The following is a 25,860-nucleotide window of genomic DNA, read 5'->3' as shown; positions in this document are numbered from 1 at the left end:
TATTTGGAACGATGTCCTCTGGAATTAATAACAAAAAAAAAATTGAGTGGGAGAGTTTGGCTGACACGGTCAACGCGGTGGGATCTGAAAATCGCACTGTACCCGGGCTTAAAAAGAAATGGTCTGACATAAAGGTGGAAGTTTAGCAGAGAACTGCTGCACACATACAAGGTGTGGACAGAACAGGCGGTGGTACAGGGGTCAATGAACTTACACCTTTTGAGCAAAGAGTTGCCTCTATTGTGGGTGACATTTTACTCTCTGGAATAGTATCCGCTGCTGTGGGAGACTCGGATTTACTACATCAATGCCCTGAAGGCAACTAATTTCTCATTTATTTGCTTAACTTTGGTAAACATAGCTTACCAGTCTGCATTTAATTTTCAAATGCATGCAATGTAGCTGACCAATAGTAGACCAGAGATTATAAGTTACATATCTATTGCATTTATGGAAATGCGTGAACCCATTAATAAGAAACAGACTGAAATCAGTTAGCATGTGCCTGTGTTTATTTGTACTTAGATGGTGCAATAGCAGGAATGTCCACTGGCACGCACGCGGAGTCCGCGCCTCCTGAGCAGTTAGTGCCTATTGTGTCTGGTGTCTCCGGCATTTCCGCTGCACCCCCCCAGTGCTGAGGCCCATCGGTCTGGCCGTGTCTTGACCCATGCTGTTCTGGATTCACAACAGCAAATCGTTAAGGCCATCGGGGAAATTAATAGTCACCTGAAAAATATCACTAATGCACTCACAGACATAAGCCACTCATTAAAGGAATTGGTCAAAAAATTAACTTTGTCTCTGCTTACCAATTATATTACCGCAACCACACGTTGACGGGCCTGAATGGCTTGTTGGTTGGGCTGCACATACACTGGTTCTGGGTTGGGGTCATCTGGCGATGCCACAGCCTCACCAAGTGGTATGCTGTGTCTCTTCACGACATTGTGCAGCACACCACAGGCCAGCATGATGCGGCACACCTTGTTAGGGTGGTATAGCAGCATCCCCCCGGTCCTATCAAGGCAGCACCACCGGCATTTCAGCTGCCCAATCACCCGCTCTACAACTGACCGAGTGCGAGAATGGGCATCATTGTATCTGCGCTCTCGGTCAGTTTGTGGGTTGGTGAGGGGGGTTAACAGCCACGTCTTTAATAGATAACTGCAGTCTCCTGATAGGCAATTGAATAATTAAATGCACAAAATAATAAACACAACACTTAAATAGAACCATCAACGCATCACTCACCAAGAAGCCACCCATCGCGTACCCTGCCAGCTTGGAGCCTCATCCCAACTATACTGTTTGTAAGGATGTATGAATCATGCGTTGACCCAGGCCACCTTGCCACAATATTTGTTAGGCGCATTTATGCATCACATATTATTTGCACATTCATTGAATGGAAATGTTTCCGATTCATGTATGCATATTCTTCTTCAGATGGCGCCTTTATAGCAATGTGTGTGCAGTCGATCACTCCGATTACATTAGGAAAACCGGCTATCGCTGCAAATTGCGCTTTAATGTTTGGCTGGTCAACTGCATCATATGGGAACCTTATATACCTGGTAGACATGCAGATGATCCCGTCCCATACAGCTGGCATTGCGTGGCTCAAAGATGACTGGCTTATTCCTGAGTGGTCTGCCAGTTCCCTTTGGAAAGAACCAGTTGCCAGTAAGTGTTGTCAGAACCTGTAAGGTAATGGGTAATGCGTGGCTCCTTGCTGTCTGCCTCTTCAAATTCGGACCCAACTCAGCACAGAGCTCCAAGGGTATAGCCCTTGGAAATCTGAATTGGCTGATAAGCCAGTCATCATTGTGGTCCAGAAAATCACTGTGGTCGCTAAAAACTCGTTCTCTTTGGATTCGGCCATTGGCAATGTCCTCTAATAAGGACAACGCTGCCATTATCATAGACTAAGGGTTCTTTAAATTTGCACATGCTTTTATATGTTCTTACTTAATTGCAAAATTGATAGAAACATATGATGTCAATTAGCCTATTTTATCAATTAAAAATGAATAGCAATGTTTCTCACAGGTGTTGGTGCAATAGACTTGTAGAATAATTCATAGTCTAATGTTTGCAACTTCACTTTATTGCCTCTAAGAGGCACCAATGGACAAAAAACATGAAAAATGTATGTGCGCCAGACACAAAGTTGGCGTGGAGGAACGCACATTTTCACGTTAATTTCTGAAAGTTGGCGTACACAAGGTTTTTGTGCATATGCAGCATTGATACATGAGGCCTCAGGTGTGTAAGGGCTGGATGGAGAGCGGCTGAGATGGCGTCTTCAGTGGACCTGTTGGTTCTGTATGCAAACTGGAACGGGTCGTGGGAGGGAGGAAGAATGGATTTTATGTGCTGCATGATCAGTCGCTCGAAGCACTTCATAATGATGGGGGTCAGTGCAACGGGCCTGTAGTCATTATGGCTGGATGGGTGTGGCTTCTTCTGGACTGGAATTACTGTGGTGGCCTTGTGACACTTGGGGACAACTGCTTGACTCAGCGAGATGTTAAAGATGTCAGTTAGTACATCCTTGAGATCTGCAGCACAATTTTTTAGAACACGAACAGGTATGTTATCTGGTCCGGCTGCCTTGCGCGGGTTGATCCTCAGGAGGGTCTTTTCCACATCGACTGGGGTCAGACACACAGCCTGCTCGTGTGGGATAGGTGAGCTCTTCTGTGCCTATGTGTTGTTGTCAAAACGGCCAAAGAAATCATTAAGGCTGTTAAGTAGTTCGTAAGAGTTTGAATGCCTCGCCAGAGACTCTGTGTGTCTCTGGAGCTGCTGAAATGTTCGGATATTGTTGTTTCACTTCCCTGATTCCCTGGGACAAGTTGGCTCGTGCAGTTGCTAGGCCTGTAGTGTCTAAAGGCTGCATCCCGTGCCCTAAGAAGTTTGAACACTTCTCCTGTCAGCCATGGTTTCTGGTTAGCTCGAGTAGTGATGGTTTTCCTGTGTGTGACATCGTCTGTGCACTTTAAGATGTATGCAGTAACAGCCTCAGTATATTCTTCTATGTCCTTGTGATTATTGTAAGTTGCTGCTTCTTTGAAGATGTCCCAGTCTGTAGTGTCAAAGCAGTCTTGTAGGGCAGACTGGCCCCCCCCACACCACACACGTACCTCCTTCTTGGTTGGTCTGATGACTCTCACCTTCAGTCTGTATGCAGGTCTGAGCAAGATGGTGATGTGGTCAGAGAGTCCAAGGTGGTGGAGGGGGGGGGCTTTGTATGCTCCTTTGCTGCTTGAACATGCTAAGTCCAATGTGTTATTGCCCCTTGTGGGAAAGTTTTTGTGCTGATGAAGTTGCGGTAAAAAAGGCTTTAGGCTTTAGGTTTAGGCTTTAGAACAGAGATGGGTTTGAGGCACATGTCTGTGGTCTAGTCAAAGTGAGATTAAATATGAATTAAGAATGTAACAGAGTAAGAACAGTACAAGAGTAGGCATTTGCTATTTACATGTAAACAGGTCTTGGCAGAGCTACTTTCAAACCATGTCTATAGCAGAGAACCTTCAATATAAATTAGTAAGCCCTGCCCACAATTCACACCCTAAAGGAGACTGAAACTACTCTTGATTAATCACCTACTATGAGACGACTAAGTAGCATAGACCAACACTATACCATCAACAATCTATACAATATAACACAGTTAAAGAGTTGCACAAAAGTCAGAATCCTACCATACCAGATGATAATAGATTCAAGATGAAGAGCTAAAGCACACTTAGACCAGGTGTGGAAGAAGTTATACAGCTCTGGAAAAACATAAGGGACCACTGCCCAATCTCCAGATTTGAACCCTATTGAAAACTTCTGGAACGTCTTCAAGAGGAAGATGGATGGTCACAAACCATCAAGCAAAGCTGACCTGTTTGCTTTTTTGCAAAAAGAGTTGTATAAAATTAACCAACAACAATGTGAAAAACTGTTCATCACAGCAGTTTACAAAAAAAATGAAACAAAACTGTTCATCTCACCAATACATGCACCTGTAAGAAAAAAAACCATAAGAAACTGATTATTTTCAGTGGTCTCTTATTTTTTTTTCCAGAGCTGTATGTCCAGGTACATGTAGACATATTAAGATTGCCAGATTAAGGTGCAGGTGCAGTTTTAGACAGTCTGGGACAGGATGCTCTGGCTCATTACTAGCCTTATCACCTGATATATGACTTTCCACCTTTACTGCTAATACTTCTCACTTTAGTCATGGCCTTGAGATGGGTAGCAAGTACTTTTCTGCACTGCTGCTTTCACTGGTTGTCATTCTGATACCAACAGAGCAGGCACTGAAAGTATATACAGTCTTAACGGTGCATCCCCACACCACTGCACAGATCTGGCATTTGAAAGGGTCTCATTATGGTTAGACTTAACCAAGAGATGATTTTGCAAGGCAAACTTGCAAAGGCAAACTTGTCTTGTGGAGAATACTAAGAATATTAAATGTGACTGAGTGATTTGTGTAGCTGGATGAGTGGATTGCAGGTATGTATGAGAGATGCTTCACTTTTTAAAATAGTCGATTAATAGAAATGGCTTTACTTAAGTAAGTGCTGCTCATTACAGCAAGTCATTGCAACAATCATCTTAAAGTCAGTCTGGATGGCCAGAAATTTCTTGGCATTAAATTCTGTGCCCAGACGTTTGATCACAAAAGAGCTTGTGATGGCGTTGGATGGTTGAAGTGGTAAAATATAATATATTGCTATATTATGACATCTTCTGGACTGGTATGATATTACAAGATATTGTCATGAAATGAATTCCTTGTTTGCTGCCTATCATGTTATATTAAAGCCACATTATGTCCTTGCAGTACAATTCTACTGGTTCTTGTCGCCTAATTGCACATGATTAACCTTAGCAGAACTATAAGGAGTAAGTGTGTTTTTAAAAGTTTTTAGGTGGCAGATCCTGCAAAGTTTGAGTGCCAGCCTCAATATAAATCTAATAATAATAATAATAAATTACACAATTAATGATAAGGTTTTTAATCTTGAAAAAACTGAGAAACAGTGCAATGCAAGTATTTACTTCAGTATTTTGTTATTCATGGAATTATTTAGTTATTTAAGTATAGTTTGTAGTTATGTAAGTGTCAGCACTGCTTATTGTTATTTTTTTTTATTTATTTATTTTTTCTTGATCTAATTTCTTGATCAGGCTTAGATGTTAGTGTTAACATTGTAACCTTACAAAGTAAAATAACGTTTTACTAGTTTGACCTCTATGGCTACCTCATAAAGATCCTGAGGTGAAACGTCATGTTCCTCACAAAGCAAGAATTTTAACAAACAGAAAAGACTTCCATAATTTTAGTACATCTTAACATAAAGGAGAACAATATTACACACAAAGTAATGAATACCTGGTGATGAATATAGCTTCTCTTACTCTGTACATAATACTAAATTGTGGGTTGACTTTAAATCTGGCCACAAGCCTGTAATTATTAACTGACTTAATTGCAGGTGGGGCACAGTGCACATAACACTTTGCAATGTCTCTGAAAAGTATGCACTAGGAAGCCATTAGATAAAACACATAGACATGGAGAGCACATCTAGGAAACTTCAGCTAAAGTCAGAGGTGGGACTGTTGGGAGGAGTGTCCCTCATTGCAGGGGTCATGATCGGCTCAGGAATCTTCATGTCGCCGCAGACTGTATTGCTGAACATCGGGAGTCCTGGGGCTAGCTTGGTGATCTGGGCCTGCTGCGGACTGTTAGCAATGCTGGCATCACTGGCTTACGCCGAGCTAGGAACAGTTATCCGTGAATCTGGAGGTGAATACATCTACATAATACGCACTTCTGGAAACCTGATGGCCTTTATATTTGCCTTTACCTCTGTGCTTGTTGTGAGGCCAACCAGTATGACTGGACTGGCTCTCAGCTTTGCCCAGAATGCTGTCGCACCCTTCTATGAAGACTGTGCACCTCCGGCTGTGGTGGTGAAGTCTGTAGCTGCTGTTGGCCTCTTACTCTTGGTCATAGTGAACTGCCTGAATGTGCGATTTTCCATAGCTGTCACAACAATCCTAATGGCAGTTAAGTTCCTTGCACTGGTAGTTATTTCTATCGGTGGTATGGTGTTGCTTATTCAAGGCAATACCAGTAATCTTCAAAATGCATTTGATGGGACAAGCCAAAGCATTGGTGTGATTGGAATGGCCTTCTATCAGTGTCTGTGGTCCTACGATGGCTGGAACAACCTGAACTCTGTAACTGAAGAGCTTAAGCGTCCTGAGGTAATCTTATCTTATGATAAAGAAACATGATGAGGAAGATAACAGAAGTAAATGACTGTCTTATTGCATGTTATCACACTGGGAACAATGAGATGCTAGAAAACGTTGATTGATGTCAATCATTAAATGCTTTACTGTTTAGGAGTGTGACGGACGATCAATTACCATTTTAAACTTTGGTGTGGAACTGTGATTCTAGGTCGATTTTATGTGTACAGAGCGATTTTATGTGTACAAGGACTACCCCAAATCTGTTTCGCTGTGAAATATATAGCGGTATTAATATTGTTTGTATTCCACACCATCATTATTACATTGTCCTTGAGTGTTCCCTTATCATTGTGGTAATATTATCTATGATAAAGCTCCTTCTGAGATTCATAGAATCCAGCAGACAGACTTCTTTGTGCTTTTCAGACATGCATTGAACATGAACATTTGTGAAAAAACCATCTTGAATTTAGACTCAATGATTTTTAGAATTTAAATTTGTATAGAAGTGAACACAAATTTGAGCACCTGGATTGACACATGATTAAACACACAATTCACACAGCGAAACAAATATGAAAACCTAGAAAATGTTGCATACTTCGTTTCATTTAGCTTATTGTTGCCTTGTCTTCATTAGGTAGAATACTAAGATTTTCCATGTGGGGTGCAGACTAGACAACTGAATTGGAAATGCATTCAAATTACCTGCAAAGATGTGGTAATTCCATCCATTTCAGGTACTATTGACAACTCCAGAATTATTGGCTGGCTAGAAGGTGTTCTTTAGTCGGAGGTGGAGGTGTACAAGAAGAAACACAGGGTATTCTCAGACTATTAAGCTTTCGTTTGAGTTGCACCTTTCTACACCAAGCAGCAGAGGGTGCATGAGGAATCTTCCAGAATGCATTAGTGGCATATATTTTATAAAAAAAAAACCCTTCTTAATACAGACACCTTTGCCAGTGTATATGTTAATACTAAACTCCATTACCTCCCTGACCTATGTTTTAGTGCAAAGTTCCCATTGCACAATGTGATTGTCCATGTTAGTTTTTTTATAAATGTTAGTGATTATACTGTTTTACTCACTATACTTGTTATAGTGAACTGAATTGACCCACACATCCACACACATATTCAATATACATCTATGTTTACAGCACAACTAATACAAACGCTGTTTATATGCTGTTTTTGCACATTCACTTTAACGCTGCTACCAACTGCTTCTATCAAATGTGTATATATGTTTATAAGAATACTTTTCATTGCACTTTGATCCATACAGGCTATATACTGGTCAGCAATATTTTATGTATCTGTCCTGTAGCATATTGTATTGTCTGTCTGCACTGGCTGTCTTTGTTCTGCACTGTTTGCACTTGGTTGCCCACCATGCACTTTATGAGGCTAGGAAAACTTACTCCTTAGTTCTGTGTTGTTTTATGTACCTCTGTGTTATTTTATATGAAGCTATGAACTGCACCAGCTATATGTGGTTGACAGTAAAAATCTGAAATGACTGGAATGACAATAAAAGCTTCTTGACCTGACTTTTTGATAATTATTAATGATTTTATAATACAGTTATACCAAAGATGAAATAGATGGATATGAAAACTTCCCACTGATTTTGCATTGACACATTTTTTATTATCAGATTTGACTGTACACAGCTTGAATGACCGAGGGTGGTTCTGTAAGACGTTGTGCCTTTGTAAATGTTGTGGAGAGTAGGTATTTTATTATTTAGGTAATTACCCCAACACACATTAGATCTGGCTCATCAGAGTCTAATTTATTTAAATTGGATGTGATGGTAGTTAGTATATATGGAATAACTAACTACAATGAGGATGAGAAACAAATTTGTTCTTCTAATACTCATAGAATACTAATTAACTATCTGGTTGCTTTTATTGTCACTTGTCCAAAGTTGCCCTAAAGCTTCTGTTCATGGAACTTTTTACCAAGCTCCAAAAATGTTAATATTTAAGCAGAAATACATTGGACTTAGTCTCTTATTACCCACGTTTTTTGTTCTACTTTTATGCCAAACGTTGCTCATTTTCACTTGTATCATGAAAAGAAGAGAGTATAAACGGTTGAGGCTGAAGCGGGAGGTAGGGTTAATTAGTGCGATCTCTCTGGTCGCAGGCACTATGATAGGATCGGGGATCTTTATGTCCCCTCAGTTTGTGATGTCCAGTGTTGGAAGCCCTGGAGCGAGCTTGATCGTTTGGGCTGTGTGTGGCCTGGTGACTCTATGTGCTGCACTCAGTTATACAGAGCTCGGCACCATGTACAGGGAATCCGGAGGTGAATTCATCTACGTCCTGAGAATCTATGGACCCTTACCGGCATTCTTTCTAGCATTCACTTTCATAATCGTGGTGAAGCCAGCAAGTATTGCAGCCAAGGCACTGAGTTTTGCTCAGTATGCTGTGGCTCCTTTTTATCCAGGCTGCATGCCACCTACATTGGTGGTGAAATGTATTGCAGTGGTGTGCATTTTGGTGGTGGCGATCATCAATATGCAGAATGTTCGCTTTGCCATGGCCATTCAGATTATCTTCCTAGTGGCCAAAGTGGTAGGTCTAATGGTGATTGTTATTGGTGGAATGGTGCCTATGATTCAGAGTGGCCTGGAAAGCCTTGGAAATTTGGATAATGCCTTTGAGTGCACAAAGCTGGGACTCAGTCCGATTGGAATGGCTGTATATCAGGGACTTTGGTCTTTCGCTGGATGGTCTAATCTAAACATTGTGACTGAGGAGTTGAAAAATCCAGAGGTGAGATATAAAATGTGTTATATTGAGGATGTGTATAGTATAGTATACTTAAGCTGATTGTCTGGAAGGGAATCTACAAGTTAGTGAATATAATGAAACTTGTAAATATCAGTAAAAGATGCACTTATCTCTACATTCTATCCATTTTGTAAGGTAAATCTACCCCGGGCATTAATAATTGCCATCCCGATGGTAACCATCCTCTACTTGCTGGTCAATATCAGTTATCTGGCTGCCATGACTCCTAGAGAGATGATGGTATCCGGTGCTGTGGCAGTTACTTGGGGGTAAGTTTTTTTTTCTGCATGCAGAAAAATTGTACGGCACACTGAGTATGATGTTAATCAGAGATCAAGCAGCTTTTCATACTGTTATGTCGTTGAAAACAGTAATAAGGTCCTGGGCAGCTGGGGCTGGGTGATGTCTATCGCTGCAGCGCTATCATCTTTCGGCTCTCTGAATGGATCCTTTTTCAGTGGAGGACGAGTTTGTTTTGTAGCTGCCCGAGAGGGTCATATGGTAAGGATAACAAGAAAAACTATTATTTTGCCTTTTAACTTTTAACTGCAGTAGCCTGTTTTTTCAGGTGACACATTCAGTGTTCATTTTTGGAAAGTCTGTTAATAATGTAGTACTCACTCTTTAAAATGTTGTCATGCATACAACTCTACTTCCATGTCAGTTTGTTTATGAGGCAATGTTTCTGGTTTTCATTCATTCATCTTCAGTAAATGCTTATCATGGTCAGGGTAATGATGGATGAATGAATGGATGGGTGGGTGGATGCATGGATGGATGGATGGATGGAGCTTATCCCAGGAACATTGGGTATGAGGCTGAAATACACCCTAGTTTGGATGCTATTCTATCAAAGGGCATCTTGCACAAGCACATCCACATCCACTCATTCACAACCACTGACAATTTAGAGTAGCCAGTTCATTTACCCGCATGTGTTTGGTACACGGAAACAGATTATGGAGAGAAAGGAGATGCAAAACTCCCCACAAACAGCCATCCGAGCTCAGGAGCTGTGCAGAGGCAATGCTGCATGCTACACCATCATGCAATTTTCTTATTTTCTTAAAATTGGAATTTCGTGCATTATTTTATTTTATGAAAATGTTGTATAATATTACTTTTCTGAATAACAGCTCAGACCCTGAGAAATCTAAAGCACTGTAAAAAAAATAATAATAAATTTTTGTTGGTGTTTCAGCCTAACATCCTGGCCATGGCACATGTGCGGCACCTCACTCCCTCTCCAGCTCTCATCTTCACCACCATCATCTCCCTCATTGTACTAATTCCTGGAGATTTTCAGGGCATAGTCAACTTCTTCAGGTCTGTAACTCATAACCTGCAACTTCACTGGCACTACAAGCTCAATAAATCATTATTAGTCACACAGAGACTGCAAAAAGTTGTTTTTAAATGGTGTGATTTTTTTTTACAACCTTTAAATCCAATCACATTATAGGTGAAACTGTCCACATAGAACATTACCGAAGTTGTGTAAAATAAATAATGTGATTAACAGAATAAGAGTTATCTCTACATGAAACATATTATTACAAATGTAATAAACACAGTAATATAAAATTATTTGGCTAAACACCATCATTTGGAAGCACCTGCACTGCGAATATTTAGTTAACTTAGGTTTTGCATCTGAAGACTAGTTTTAATGCAAGAAATGATCTCTGTATTGTTTTTTTCTAATTCCAATCCATTTGATATCTAGCTTTACAGCCTGGTTCTTCTATGGAGTTACGATATCAGGGTTGCTCTACCTAAAAATAAAATTTCCTGATCTTCCTCGTACATACACGGTGAGACTATTAAACTATTCTGGATGTGAAAATGAAGACCTTTTCAGCTCAAATTGTGAAAGAATATATGCACACTCTGCAATTTGACACAAGATTACATTTATCAAAGAAAAAGTATTATTTTTTCTTTAACTCTTTGCCATTCTGTTTTTAATATGATCATCTCAGGTACCTATTATTATCCCTATCCTGGTGCTGCTGTCAGCCGTGTTCCTGGTTCTAGCTCCCATCATTGACAATCCTCAGCTTGAGTACCTGTATGTCACTCTCTTCATCTTAAGTGGAGCTTTGATTTATATTCCATTCATTCACTTCAAATTGTGTCCACACCTGCTGGACAAAATCACAGTGCTCCTGCAGCTCTACCTCGAGGTGGCGCCAGCTGACAAAAATGTATAAACCAACAAATCAGACAGTGAGGCTGGTCAATAATTATCTCTTAATGTCTCCAAAGCAATGTTTCAACAAATCTGTCAGTCATTCATAGCTTAAATTTTTTATTTTTTTTGCTATTGTTTCTTAGTAGTTTTAATTTTTCCAAAGGCATTGTGTCACAGAGATTGCTATAAGATAGTACAGCAAACATCACAGTGGATACTCATTGTAAATTCTGTAGTAAGGTCATCTTAACTTTATTATACTTCTGAAATGGGCTTAAATTTCCTATTGCACTGTTTGAGCTGTTGAAACAAATAAACACATGGAAAGTATATGATTCAGTTTGTGTTATTAGATACGATCACGGAAATAGCAATACATACATACATACATACATACATACATACATACATACATACATACATACATACATAAATAAATAAATAAATAAATAAATATATACGTTTTCACCAGGTCTGTTTCTCTGCTAAGTGCTTGACTGGATTGTCATTAATGTTTCATTGAAAAATTCGACAGTGAGTGTTTATATTTTTTATTTCTCATACATTTTGACAAAAGGCTACATCTAGGACTTTTGAAATACATAAGGTGTCCAGATCTTAAGTTTTCACTAATGTTTGTTAGCTTTATGAATTAATATGTTATCAAATATTATCTGATTTTTTTCTGCCAAGAAATGATACATGCCTGTTAATGAGCTAAATAAACACCTTTCATTTCACTGGGAAAATGTGTTTTCACAACATTTTTCAATGCACTTTTTTTAGTGCCCTTAAACGGCTATGATTTAAATTTATGACAAATAGTCATAAAATTAAAAATAAAAAAGTCATTATGATCAAATAGTCAATGTAGTAGTGCAGCTCAGCTCCAATTCACATCAACCATATGTGAGAAAGCTCATCTCCCTTAACCCAGCCCCACCAATATAATTTCCCATTTCTTGGCTGGCCTGAGACTTCTGCACAGTAACATACAGCAAGCTGTTTTTAATGTTAATATTGAAGCAGAAATACTTTGCTCTCAGTATCTTATTACCAATGCTTCAGATATTTTCTTTTACTTCAAGATGTATAAAGCTCATTTTCATTCGCAGCACAGCACCATGACAAGCAACAAGCAAAAAGGCCTTAGGCTGAAGCGGGAGGTAGGCTTAATTAGTGCGATCTCTCCGGTCGCAGGTATTATGATAGGATCGGGGATCTTTATGTCCCCTCAGTTTGTAATCTCCAATGTTGAAAGCCGTGGAGTGAGCTTGATCATCTGGGCTGTGTGTGGCCTGGTGACTCTATGTGCTGCGTTCACTTATGCAGAGCTCGGCACCATGTTCAGGGAATCCGGAGGTGAATAAATCTATGTCCAGAGAATCTACGGACCCTTACCGGCATTCTTTCTGCTCAGTATGCTGTGGCTCCTTTTTATCCAGGCTGCATGCCACCTACATTGTTGATGAAATGTATAGCAGCAGTGTCCATTTTGGTGGTGGCGACTATCAATATACTGAATGTTCGCTTTGCCATGGCCATTCAGGTTATCTTCCTAGTGGCTAAAATGGTGGGTCTGGTGGTGGTTGTTACTGGCGAATAGTTACCATGGCTCAAAATGGCCTGGAAGCCTTGAAAATTTGGATGTTGCCTTTGAGTGCACAAAGCTGGAACTCAGTCCGACTGGAAAGGCTGTGTATCAGGGACTCTGGTCTTTCGCTGGATGGTCTAATCTAAACATTGTGACTGAGGAGTTGCAAAATCTAGAGGTGAGATGTAAGATATTTTGTATTGAGGATGTGTATAGTATAGTATACTACTTGCTGGTCAATAACAGTTATCTGGCTGCCATGACTCCTAGAGAGATGATGGTATCCGGTGCTGTGGCAGTTACTTGGGGGTAGGTTCCTGGATCTAGCTCCCATCGTTGACAATCCTCAGTTTGAGTACCTGTATGTCACTCTCTTCATCCTAAGTGGATCTCTCATTTATTTTCCATTCATTCACTTGAAACTGTGTCCACACCTGCTGGACAAACTCAAAGTGCTCCTGCAGCTCTTCCTGGAGGTTGCACCAGCTGAAAAAATTGTATAAACCACCAAATCAGACTTGTCAATAATTGTTTCTTAATGTTCCCAATGCAATGTTTTACCAAATCTGTCAGTCATTTATAGCTTGAATTGTTTTTTGCAGTTGTTTCTTAGCAGGGGTTTTCCAAAGGCATTGTGTCACAGAGATTGCTATTAAATAGTACAGCAAATATCATAGTGGATACTCAATGTAAATACTGTAGTAAGGTCATCTTAACTTTATTATTCTACTGAAATGGGCTTAAATTCCCTATTGTTTGGGCTGTTGAAACAAATAAACACATGGAAAGAATATGATTCAGTTTGTGTTATTATACGTACAAGTGCTTGACTGGATGGTCATTAATGTTCACAAAACAATGTTTCACCAAATTCAACAGTGAGTGTTTATTTTTCTTATTTTTCACACATTTTGACAAAAGGCTATGTCTAGGACTTTTGAAATACATACAGATGACCAGATCTTAAGTTTTCAGAAATGTTTGTCAACTTTACAAATTAAGAATATTTAAGAATATTATCAGAGTTTTGTTTTCTGCCAAAAAATGATACAGGCTTTTAACTGAGCTAAATAAACACATTTTACTTCACTGGGCAAATGTCTTTTCACAACATTTTACAATGCCCTCACTTTATTTAAATGCCCTTAAATAGATAGCAGTGAAATGCTGTTTAGCATCTACCAAATGTGCAAATAGTAGAAATTGTGCAAATGAACAAAGTGCGCATAGAGAGGTATGTGCAAGTTGTATTTACAGCAGATAAAGTGTAAAGTATAATTATAAATTATGCAAAAATGTGTGCATTATGTACATTGTATGTACAACAGTTACAGATAATATACAGTGTTTATACAGATAGTATATAGTATGTATAAATATAGTATATATATATATATACATATACATGTATATAAATAGATAATCAGATAGATAAACTAGGTGTAATCTATGAAGTGGACAATATGTACATTAATTATATTACACAGAGAAAATATTATATTATAACAGAATGTACAAGGTGGAACAGAACTGCAAGTTGGTAAGTGTAGTGAGACATAAATGGCTTTGGTTTAAATTTAGGACAAATTGTAGTAGTTCAACTCAGCTCCAATTCACATTAACCATATGAGAGAGAAAGCTCATCCCTTAACCCAGCCCCACTCCACCAATACTAACTACACAGATAAATTAACATAATTTTCTTGGCTCGCCCGAGACATCTACACAGTAACATACACCAAGCTGTTTTAAATGTTAATATTTAAGCAGAAATACTTTGCTCTTGGTATCTCATTACCTACTTCAGATATTTTGTTCTACTTCAAGATGGTTTAAGCTCATTTTCATTTGCGGCACAGCACCATGACAAGCAACGAGAACAAAGGCCTGAGGCTGAAGCGGGAGGTAGGGTTAATTAGTGCGATCTCTCTGGTCGCAGGCACTATGATAGGATCAGGGATCTTTATGTCCCCTCAGTATGTGATGTCCAATGTTGGAAGCCCTGGAGCGAGCTTGATCATCTGGGCTGTGTGTGGCCTGGTGACTGTATGTGCTGCGCTCAGTTATACAGAGCTCGGCACCATGTTCAGAGAATCTGGAGGTGATTTCATCTATGTATTGAAAATCTATGGACCCTTACCGGCATTTTTTGTTGCATTCACAACAATTATTGTGGTAAAACCGTCAAGTATTGTGGCTGTGTCCTTGAGCTTTGCTCAGTATGTGGTGGCTCCCTTTTATCCAGGCTGCATGCCACCTATATTGGTGGTAAAATGTATTGCAGTGGTGTGCATTTTGGTGGTGGCGACTATTAATATGCTGAATGTTCGCTTTGCCATGGCCATTCAGATTATCTTCCTAGTGGCCAAAGTGGTGGGTCTGATGGTGATTGTTATTGGTGGAATAGTTACCATGGCTCAAAATGGCCTGGAAAACCTTGGAAATCCAGACATTGCCTTTGAGGGTACAACTTTGGGGATCAGTACCATTGGAATGGCTCTGTATCAAGGATTTTGGTCTTTCTCAGGATGGTCTAATTTAGCCTTTGTGCTTGAAGAGGTAAAAAAGCCAGAGGTAAGTTGCTTGATATTTTTGCAACGTATATCTAGCAAATCTATATCTGCATGAATGATTTCCATGAGAATTGTAAATACCAGCAAAAATACAGTTCTGAATTTTACATTATATCTGCCTGTGTAAGGTAAATCTTCCACGGGCATTAATGATTGCCATCCCAATGGTAACGATTCTCTACCTGCTGGTCAATATCAGTTTTCTGTCCGTCATGACTCCTAGAGAGATGATGATGTCCAGTGCTGTGGCAGTTACTTGGGGGTAGGTCATCATAGTTTGCAATTACAGGACATAATGCATGTAACACTTCTGGAACAGCACTAAATTTATGTATTACAGTGAAAAATGACCCACTGTAGATCATTATCTTTTCTCTGAGAACAGCAATAAAGTGCTGGGCAGCTGGGGCTGGGTGATGTCTATTGCAGCAGCTTTTTCTTCCTTTGGCACGCTGAACGGCTCGTTCTTCGGTGGGGGCCGAATTTGCTTCATAGCTGCACGAGAGGGTCACATGGTAAGTACAAATATAACCTTTACAGTTATACCTTTTAAAACTATGACTTTCTGATTTGTATTTGTATTTAAAAACACCTTAATTCTCCTTCCTAAGGTGTTATATCCAAATATATATATATATATATATATATATATATATATATATATATATATATATATATATATATATATATTTTTTTTTTTTTTGGGAAAACTTTGTTTTGTTGCTCTTTCAGCCCAGCATCCTGTCCATGGCCCATGTGCGGCGCCTCACTCCTGCTCCAGCTCTCACCTTTACCACTGTCATTGCCTTCATTGTGCTCATTCCTGGAGATTTCAAAGGCATAATCAACTTTTTCAGGTTCAGCTAACAGTACTTCAATACATGTCTACTTAAAGGGTTCAAAATGTATTATATGGCTTATAATATATCCAGAACAGAATACTTAATAGTGATTCTGCATATTAAAAAGAATAAATATAAGCATGCAACAGTATTGCTGTTGCATAAATCATGTGACTGAGGATGAACACGTGACAGAATTGATGCTAAGAAAAATACAGTAATATCAAAACATTTGGCTGAACTGCGTGTCTTTGAAATATCAAAATGTGCTGTATAAATATATATTTAATTTAGGTTATGCATGTATTATGATGTGACCATTTTTATTGCAACATATATATCCTATTCTTTTTTCTTCTAATTCCTCTCCATTTAACCTTCAGCTTCACATCCTGGTTCTTCTATGGACTTACGATATCAGTACTAATCTATCTAAAGATTATAAAGTCTGATCTTCCTCGAGTATACAAGGTAAGAGAGATTTACATGCCAAAAGCTCCCATAAACTGTGACCTAATAATTTTTTTTTATTCCTTTATGATGAGGTGCAAATAATTATAAATATAACTCTAATGCAACTATGTGCTTGGAAAATTATCACCACAGTTAATACTCTGTGATGCCTACCCTGGATAATCTCTTCCTTTGCTGTTTATTTCACAACTTCCTTCCCTCTGCATACATTTGTTTACATTGTCATGTGCCTTCAAATTGATTTGTGTCTCGTAACTGCCCCGTCCCATCATTGGTCTTTTCCCAAGTGTATCCAGGTGTACTAAGTCCATTGCTTGATAAGTATCCCTCCTCTGTTCTTGTATTATCACACAGTCTTATCATTAATATGTGTTACTACACCATGTTTGCATGCGTTTTCTTGTTTTGCATTTCTAGTTAGTTCTGTGTTTCTTCTTCTTCTTTTTTGGTTTGTGTTTCATCCTCACTGCGGTCATGAGTTTATTTGTGGCCAATGTCCAATATGTTTTACATGTAAAATCTTTTGTTATTGCTATCATTACACTTAATGTCATTTTAACTGCTTGTCTAGTTTTACATCCATTATGTAAATTTTGTAAGTGAAATTACATAATGGATGATTTTTAGTTTAGTCTTTTTTTCATGTGTGAAAGTAATGGATTTGAAAGGGATTTTATATCCATTTAACCTCATATTTATAAAACAGTTAGACTGGACACTCCTGAGGACTGGGAGCAATGTGCACATAGGTGAATATAACGTGTATGTGTGACATGATTTTTTTCCCATTCTGTTCCCAAATGTCATCTCAGGTCCCCTTTATTATCCCTGTGTTGGTCCTGCTGGTGGCTGTGTTCCTGGTTCTAGCTCCCATCATTGACAATCCTCAGCTCGAGTACCTGTATGTCACTCTCTTCATCCTAAGTGGATCTCTGATTTACTTTCCGTTCATTCACTTCAAAATGTGTCCACACCTGCTGGACAAACTCACAGTCTTCCTGCAGCTCTTGCTGGAGGTTGCACCAGCTGAAAAAAATATATAAAACATCACATCAAAATCAGAGGTTTTTTTAATCCTTAAAAGGATTTTTCATGACTTTATTACTAGTGTTTTATGGGTAGTGAGTCTAAATAAACATTTTTGCTATTTTAATTTCAAGATAAATGCATTTATCTTTCACCCATGTCATTATTTTTTAACTTTTTATCACTTTATTTCGGTTTTATTTACAAAAAATAATACCAAATTCATATTTAGTCTTCAAACCCTTAATTCATATGCTTGTGTTAGTACAGAATTGCAATCTGGAAGAAGAAGGAAAGTAGGACTAGACTTCGAATAGGCAATCCTGGTAATAAACTAATATAAATCAAATTGCTAGTTACCTAGTTAGTGCTTTTATTTTACCTGTAATGTTTATGATTACAAAAAAATCTTTACAAATCTGGTACTGACTCTGGTTGTAATATAATTTTCCTTTTTGTGTTTTGTATTAGCTTTGTGATTGACAGTGCTCACCATGAAAAATCCTTTGCTTGTGTGATATTTGTTACAAATAAGTAATAAGACAGGATTAGTATTAATGCTGATATAAACAGTGTTCAGCCAGAAAAACTGGGTTCATCTTGCTTCTAAAATGGGCGTCAAGATCCACTACACTATCCTATTAGGAATGTGTTTCATTTCTCTGTGACCCTCAACACATCTAGATATGTTGGGAGTGAGGTGGCTGATTTGTCATAAGTCCTAACAAGCTCCAAAAGGAGATTTATGCTTAACACAGACATTTCTTTACATACACATTTTAAAAAATTGCTTAGTTTTAGATGATACCTTCCTTCACAGAAAGATAAGAAAGAAAGAGAGTAAATATATTTCTCTTAATTTTGGACAAAACATCCTTGCAAGCAGTGCTGGGGAGTAACTAGTTACATGTAACGGCGTTACGTAACTTAATTGCAAAATAAATGTAACAGTAGCTCGTTACAGTTACTTAGAAAATATGTAATTAAAATTACAGTTACTTATGAAAATGTTAAAGATTACAAATAGAGTTACATCTGAATATTTTCTTTAAAAAACTAGTATATGTTGAATAAATATTAATTTGTTGTTAGAGTTTGTTAAAGCGGTGCTATTCTGATGATTCTGATTGGTTCTCTGGTTTGAATTTGCGGCGCGTCTGCCAATTACGTTAATCCACATTGCTGCTGAAAGCTTTAGGCTAATACACTGTCTGAAAGTTACCACCATGGTGAGTGATAAAAATGCATTTCAGTCCTGGAAATATAAAAATAATTTCATCCTAAAATCCAATAAGGGGCAAATATAACAGTTCAGTGCAAAATTAGTTTGCCAGCTGTTAAAATGCTTTCAGCATCAAAGGCTTCAACGTTGAACCTGAGCAAGCATCTGCAGGTATGGAACCTAGCCTTTCTTTATTTTATAATATATTTAAAATGTATAATTTTTGTCATTATTGTGAGTGTAGAGAAATAAAAACAGACCCTTTAGTTTCGAACGATATATTACTCGTTTCTGTATAATAAAAAGTGAAAAGAGTGGTCAGTTGATTTACTGTAGCTGCTCTGTGGAAAAAAATCCACTAAAACGCGCCTGCGCATTCATCGAGGCCGTGTACTCAAGACCTGTATTCAAAACATTCACAACAAATTAGCTAGTCTGCTAGTCATGGGTGTCGCTAGGACATTTTAAAGCCCCCCTAACATTTCTACTCAGCCCCCCTAAAATTCTGCGATTGTCCATAAACTGTACACGAATAAGAGATCTCCTCAGTCCCCTTTAAATTTCATATGAAAACGGCGGCAGTCTTCGGCTCCTCCCGTCTTTCAGCGCGTTCTTAAATCCGCAGACCGCGGCGTCACAGAGCGAGGATCAGAGGACAGTACATGCAAAGATTTGATTCCTAAAACAGTATTAAACAATTTTTGTTCTGAAGTCTGGTTTTGTGGTGGCTGTGCTTAAAATTAAATCAATATAATCTTAATTCAAGTGATGAAATATTATAAACAGTAAACAGAGTTGAGTATTACTGTAAGGTTAACCCTGCCTGGTATAAATGTTTGGAAATGATTTCGTTGAAAATATCCGTTAGAAACTTAAAAGTAATCAAAAAGTAATCAAATGTAATCAGTTACTTTACTGATTATAAAGTAACTGAAAAGTTACACTCCTTATTACATTTTAAACAGAGTAACTTGTAATCTGTAACCTATTACATTTCCAAAGTAACCTACCCAACACTGCTGGCAAGTCCCTGGAAAGTCTACACACTGCATGTGTAATGTATCACTTTGTAGTAATTTTTCCTTATTCTCTGCAAAATATTTTTTGTAAAATTTGTGCCAGGATCTCTCTGCACCAATTATCCCCTGCTTCCTACACAGACTTAATAATTTCAGCACAATTTTCTTTGCATAGCGATGTACACCAAGCTGTCATAAATGTTAATATTTAAGCAGAAATACTTTGTACTTAGTATTTTATTGCCCATGCTTCAGATATTTAACTGCAAGATGTATTGAGCTCATTTTTAACCTCAGAACAGCACCATGACAAGCAACGAGAACAAAGGCCTGAGGCTTAAGCGGGAGGTAGGGTTAATTAGTGCGATCTCTCTGGTCGCAGGCACTATGATAGGATCGGGGATCTTTATGTCCCCTCAGTTTGTAATCTCCAATGTTGGAAGCCCTGGAGCGAGCTTGATCATCTGGGCTGTGTGTGGCCTGTTGACTGTATGTGCTGCGCTCAGTTATACAGAGCTCGGCACCATGTTCAGAGAATCCGGAGGTGAATTCATCTACCTACTGAGAATCTACGGACCCTTACCAGCATTCTTTGTGGCATATACGTTCACAATCGTGTTGAAGCCAGCAAGTATATCGGCTATAGCCTTGAGTTTAGCTCAGTATGCTGTGGCTCCTTTTTATCCAGGCTGCATGCCACCTACATTGGTGGTGAAATGTATAGCAGCAGTGTCCATTTTGGTGGTGGTGACCATCAATATGCTGAATGTTCGCTTTGCCATGGCCATTCAGGTTATCTTCCTAGTGGCCAAAGTGGTGGGTCTGATAGTAATTGTTATTGGTGGAATAGTTACCATGGCTCAAAATGGCCTGGAAAGCCTTGGAAATCCAGACACTTCTTTTGAGGGTACAACTTTGGAGATCAGTGCCATTGGAATGGCTCTGTTTCAAGGATTTTGGTCTTTCGCTGGATGGTACAATTTAAACTTTGTTCTTGAGGAAGTGAAAAATCCAGAGGTAAGTCGTGTGAGATTTTGTGATTATATAAAACACTTTCTTGACAGAGAATATTCATATGTCTGTTTGATATAGCATACTCAGTTGTTGATGAACTTGGATTCCTCCACAACAAAGTGTTATATGCCTTTCAGTTCAATTTCATTTTATCTGCATATCACTTTTAATAAGATACAGTGTACTGTCATACAGCAGCTTTAGATCCCAGTGTTATCAGTGGCAAGTAACAACTCTTTCAGATATCATTTGATGTTTATAGCAAACAATGGGATATTTTACATTTATGGCATTTGGCAGATGCCCTTATCTAGAAAGACTTACATTTATCTCAATTATACAGCTAGGCCCAGCAGTGGCAGCTTGATGGTGTTGGGATTTAAACTCACAATCTTCCAATCATTAGTCCAACACCTTTACCATTGAGCTACTTCCCCTATTTAATATTCAGATATTCAAATTTGGCCTTAGTAGCATTTGAAAATAAGGCTGGATCACTATAGTTGAGGTGGCATGCACCACTGATGTGACTCTAAACTAGCTAAGTGGGATCTTTTGCCATTAAAGAATCCATTAAATCTAAAATCTGGTCTGAAATATTTCAAGACAAAACAAATTTAGTTGCTTTCTTTATCATCTGCCTTGCTGTTTTTTTTTCACTGCGTGACTAGCGGGATTCTGGTTGACTAGTTTATACAAACACTATTAGATAAGAGGATTATATATCAATTTAGTATACAATTGTTGAAGAGTAAAGGCAAATAATGTTAAGTGATAAAGAAATGTTCTGCAAAGATACTCTGGAGGGAACAGAATCCAACATCTAGAAGTGCATGAATATGAGATCTGTAATTATCAGCAAAAGTACTGAATTTTATACTATATCTGCTTGTATAAGGTAAATCTTCCACGGGCATTGATGATTGCCATCCCAATGGTGACGATCCTTTACTTGCTGGTCAATATCAGCTATTTGGCCGTCATGACTCCTAGAGAGATGATGATGTCCAGTGCTGTAGCAGTTACATGGGGGTAGGCCATCACAATTTGCACTTATGGAAGACTATGCATGTAACACTGATGGAACAACACTAAATTCAAATGTAGGTATTATAAAAATAAATAAATAAATAAATAAATAAATAAGACTTCACCATCTGTTCTTTGAGAACAGCAATAAAGTGCTGGGCAGCTGGGGCTGGGTGATGTCTATTGCAGCAGCTTTATCTAGCTTTGGCACGCTGAACGGCTCGTTCTTCAGTGGTGGACGAATTTGCTTCGTGGCTGCACGAGAGGGTCACATGGTAAGTACGAGGAAATTAAAGCTTTAATAAATATTTATAAAAATACACATGGAATAATGTTATTGTTACTACTTTAATATGGACTCTACTCTATGTACCATCCTAACATCGCTCTGGTTTGAGCTTGTGTATCATGCATGGCTCAAAAGTCTGATGTTATATGATCTGAGGTTTCTTCCTTTGTGATCTGTTGCTCTTTTAGCCTAGTATCCTGTCCATGGCCCATGTACATCGCTTCACTCCCTCTCCAGCTCTCATGTTTACCAGCATCATCGCCTTCATTGTGCTCATTCCTGGTGACTTCCAGGGAATAATCAACTTCTTTAGGTATAACATAATTTTTGCAGATGCACCACTTTATATTCACTTAAATAGTATAAAATACATTATTTTTCGTATAATATACCCGGATCAAGATGTTTCAACCTGCCTCCGAATAAAAATATTAAGTTAGTGGGCAATAAGCCTAACTATAAAATATATCAATACAGTGTTATTCGGTAAATTGTTCAGTAAATGATATTAATTAACTTGAGTAAACACAAAAAAAACATATGAGATCTCCGTTCTGTTTTTCTTTTAGACTACGCATGTGATGGTCAGTTTTATGTATCACCTGTTTTTTTAATTCTACTCTGACTTTCAGCTTTGCATCCTGGTTCTTCTATGGATTGACGGTATCTGGCCTGCTCTATTTAAAAATCAAAAAGTCTGATCTTCCAAGTACATACAAGGTGAGAGAGATGAAGAACACTTTCATCCTTATATAAAATGGATGTGTGTTAAAGATGATATACTCACACGGTCACTTTTTTAGGAACACCTGCACATCTCCTTATTCGTGCAGTTACTCAATCAGCCAATCATGTGGAACAGCACACACCTAGAATTATACAGATACAGATGCAGAGCTTTAGTTACAAAATATATACAAAATCACTTGACAAAATGTATCAGTTATTTTCAAACAGTGTGTTATGGCCCAAACATTGTTTTGCTTAACCATATTTAGATAGATAGATAGATAGATAGATAGATAGATAGATAGATAGATAGATAGATAGATAGATAGATAGATAGATAGATAGATAGATAGATAGATAGATAGATAGATAGATAGATAGATAGATAGATAGATAGATAGATAGATAGATAAGGTATGTATGCAACCTCATATTTATATCCCAGGATATGGCTAAATAGAACAACAGAGTTTCTGCAGGACTGAGAGCAAATATAAAATCAGACAATTTACTTTCCTTTGCATAAAATATTCCTTGTGGTTTCAATAAATTAGGCACATGTATTTTTAAAAGTGAATACTATTATTTAATGAGGATTTTATTTTATTTTTATACATAGTTTCTCCGACTGTTTGAGTGCAAGTGTTTATTTATTGGGTATAATGTATATGAAGGAAAAGCAGAACAATGAATGAAATAAACCGGTGTCTGGTTTTCTCAGGTACCCATTTTTATACCCATTCTGGTGATTCTGGTGGCTGTGTTCCTGGTTCTAGCTCCCATCATTGACAATCCTCAGCTCGAGTACCTGTATGTCACTCTCTTCATCCTAAGTGGATCTCTGATTTATTTTCCATTCATTCACTTCAAACTGTGTCCACACCTGCTGGACAAACTCACAGTCTTCCTGCAGCTCTTGCTGGAGGTGGCGCCAGCTGACAAAAATGTGTAAAGCACCAAATCAGACTGACAGGCAGAGCTTTTCAGCCTCTTGTGCTGATTAACACTAGACCCTTATAACAATTTGAAATATTTTTTTATTGACACTGTATTCTTTATTTTGTTAACATTTACTCTGAATTCATAAAAATATCAATAATATGATGTGTTGGCTTAAGGCACCCCAGGAAATTGGCAAACTAGTCTAAAAGAAAATTTCCTTAATTTAATATAGAATATAGACATGTTTGTACAAAAAAATATAATTCTTAACATATCTTTGTAGCTGTGGTTTTTGGGTGTTATTTAATTGTAAGAAAAACAACGTATTCGGAATATTTTTTTTTTTTTTTGCAGATACAGAATATCTTTAAAAGAAGTAAAGTAGGAATAATATTATACGTGTCATGTTATAATTATAAATAAAAAAGGGCAGCCACAGGATCACGTCAAAATAAATGACCAAGGAGTGCAAAATTACCTCAGACCAAGACAAAAAAGAAACCAAGGCCTTTAAAGGTAGAGAAGCGTGCAAAACAGATACTTCTTTTATTATATAACTAAGTATAAAACTAAGTTTATACCTGTATCTCAGGTTACATTTGTATGGAGTCAGCGGATGTGCTTCTTCATCAGTAAAGGCTTAGATTTTTGAAGTAATATAGCAGAATAACTGGGATGTAATGATTAAGAACATTTATGTCATAGCCACCGTTTGTTGTGACAACAAAACTCACTGAGACTCCCATATACGTCCTAAAATCGCAGTAAATTGCCGTCCCCGCCACAGAGCGCAATTTCATTTGTCCACCGCGCGTCATGGCGCGTCATGGCTAAAATGGAAGTCTACCTTCTTGGTCTCGCGAGATTTCCAAACTTTAAAGGGAATTCGGGTTGCCATAGAAACAGAGCAACCATTTTTGTCCCCAAGATATTGATAAATCTTACAAACACAATTTTATTACGCTAAAACTGTAGTTTTTAAAGGCGATACATCAGTGCATGTCCACGCACCTCTTTTATAAAATACATGTAGCAGGGGTTGAAATGATCAAATTATCACTAGGCCCACAATCAAGTAAATAAATAGTTCACAGCGAGATAAGAGTAGACAGACAGACAGACAGACAGACGGATGGATAGATAGATAGAAACTTTATTCATCACAATGGGAAATGTACTTCCAGCAGTGTCCACAAGCACAGGTAATAAGGTAATAAATAAAAAATAAAAATAGGATAGAATAAATAATTTGTAATATATATATATATATATATATATATATATATATATATATATATATATATATATATATATATATATATATATATATTTACCTTGTTACCTTATTACCTTTACCTATATATATATATAGAGAGAGAGAGAGAGGTATAGGTTTTTTATTTTAGAGGTTAGTACTTGTTAAAATATTTTCTGCTACATTTAATTTTGTTATTGTGAAATTTTGATTAAAATACAACAGTAAAATACTAGATTCTGCTTGTTAATGGTCAAATTGTCAATTTGAGGTTGTAAAATGAAACCATGGCATTCTTAAAAACCAATAAATTACTTTTTTCTTACAGAAAAGTAATGTCCTAAGTTTTTCTTCATGAGTATCTTAAGACTTCATTTTTTATGGTTTTTAATAATTAATTTTATTTTAATTAATCATCTTGTGAAATGTTTATTTTGTAAGAAGTAAACCTTTCTTCCTCTAGTTAACTTGCCCACTAATTTGAGGTGGCAAATGCGCACGCGCAAACCAAACCAGAGGCCGGCACTTCTAGTCCTCGTGGCGAAAGAATAAACCCCACCTTCTCTGCTGAT

The 25,860-nt window shown here is 37.8% G+C and overlaps 3 protein-coding genes and 1 pseudogene across 4 annotated transcripts; all 4 read left to right on the top strand.

Annotated features, from left to right (window-relative positions):
• Positions 1-5,568: 5,568 nt before the first annotated feature.
• Positions 5,569-11,610, top strand: zmp:0000001267 (b(0,+)-type amino acid transporter 1). 2 transcript variants are annotated; one of them, XM_058398429.1, is made up of 6 exons: positions 5,569-6,282; positions 9,222-9,355; positions 9,458-9,587; positions 10,288-10,412; positions 10,813-10,900; positions 11,069-11,610. In XM_058398429.1, exons 1-6 carry the CDS (start codon positions 5,584-5,586, stop codon positions 11,297-11,299), a joined length of 1,407 nt encoding a protein of 468 aa, XP_058254412.1. In that variant the 5' UTR covers positions 5,569-5,583; the 3' UTR covers positions 11,300-11,610. The 2 variants fall into 2 exon arrangements, with proteins under 2 accessions (XP_058254412.1, XP_058254411.1); XM_058398428.1 differs by lacking the exon at positions 5,569-6,282 and adding an exon at positions 8,331-9,068.
• A 794-nt stretch (positions 11,611-12,404) lies between these two features.
• LOC131359872 (b(0,+)-type amino acid transporter 1-like) lies at positions 12,405-13,187 on the top strand (annotated as a pseudogene).
• Positions 13,188-14,686: 1,499 nt separating this feature from the next.
• On the top strand, positions 14,687-19,801 carry LOC131359354 (b(0,+)-type amino acid transporter 1-like). The gene is made up of 6 exons (XM_058399186.1): positions 14,687-15,448; positions 15,576-15,709; positions 15,833-15,962; positions 16,180-16,304; positions 16,673-16,760; positions 17,576-19,801. The coding sequence occupies exons 1-6, from the start codon at positions 14,738-14,740 to the stop codon at positions 17,804-17,806; spliced, it is 1,419 nt and encodes a 472-aa protein (XP_058255169.1). The 5' UTR covers positions 14,687-14,737; the 3' UTR covers positions 17,807-19,801.
• A 154-nt stretch (positions 19,802-19,955) lies between these two features.
• On the top strand, positions 19,956-25,268 carry LOC131359355 (b(0,+)-type amino acid transporter 1-like). The gene is made up of 6 exons (XM_058399187.1): positions 19,956-21,047; positions 21,943-22,076; positions 22,219-22,348; positions 22,551-22,675; positions 22,995-23,082; positions 23,813-25,268. The coding sequence occupies exons 1-6, from the start codon at positions 20,337-20,339 to the stop codon at positions 24,041-24,043; spliced, it is 1,419 nt and encodes a 472-aa protein (XP_058255170.1). The 5' UTR covers positions 19,956-20,336; the 3' UTR covers positions 24,044-25,268.
• The last annotated feature ends 592 nt before the right edge of the window (positions 25,269-25,860 follow it).

Source organism: Hemibagrus wyckioides, linkage group LG09 (assembly GCF_019097595.1).
Source record: "Hemibagrus wyckioides isolate EC202008001 linkage group LG09, SWU_Hwy_1.0, whole genome shotgun sequence".
NCBI classification, from domain to species: Eukaryota; Metazoa; Chordata; class Actinopteri; order Siluriformes; family Bagridae; genus Hemibagrus; species Hemibagrus wyckioides.
This window is presented reverse-complemented; position numbering and strand designations above follow the sequence as displayed.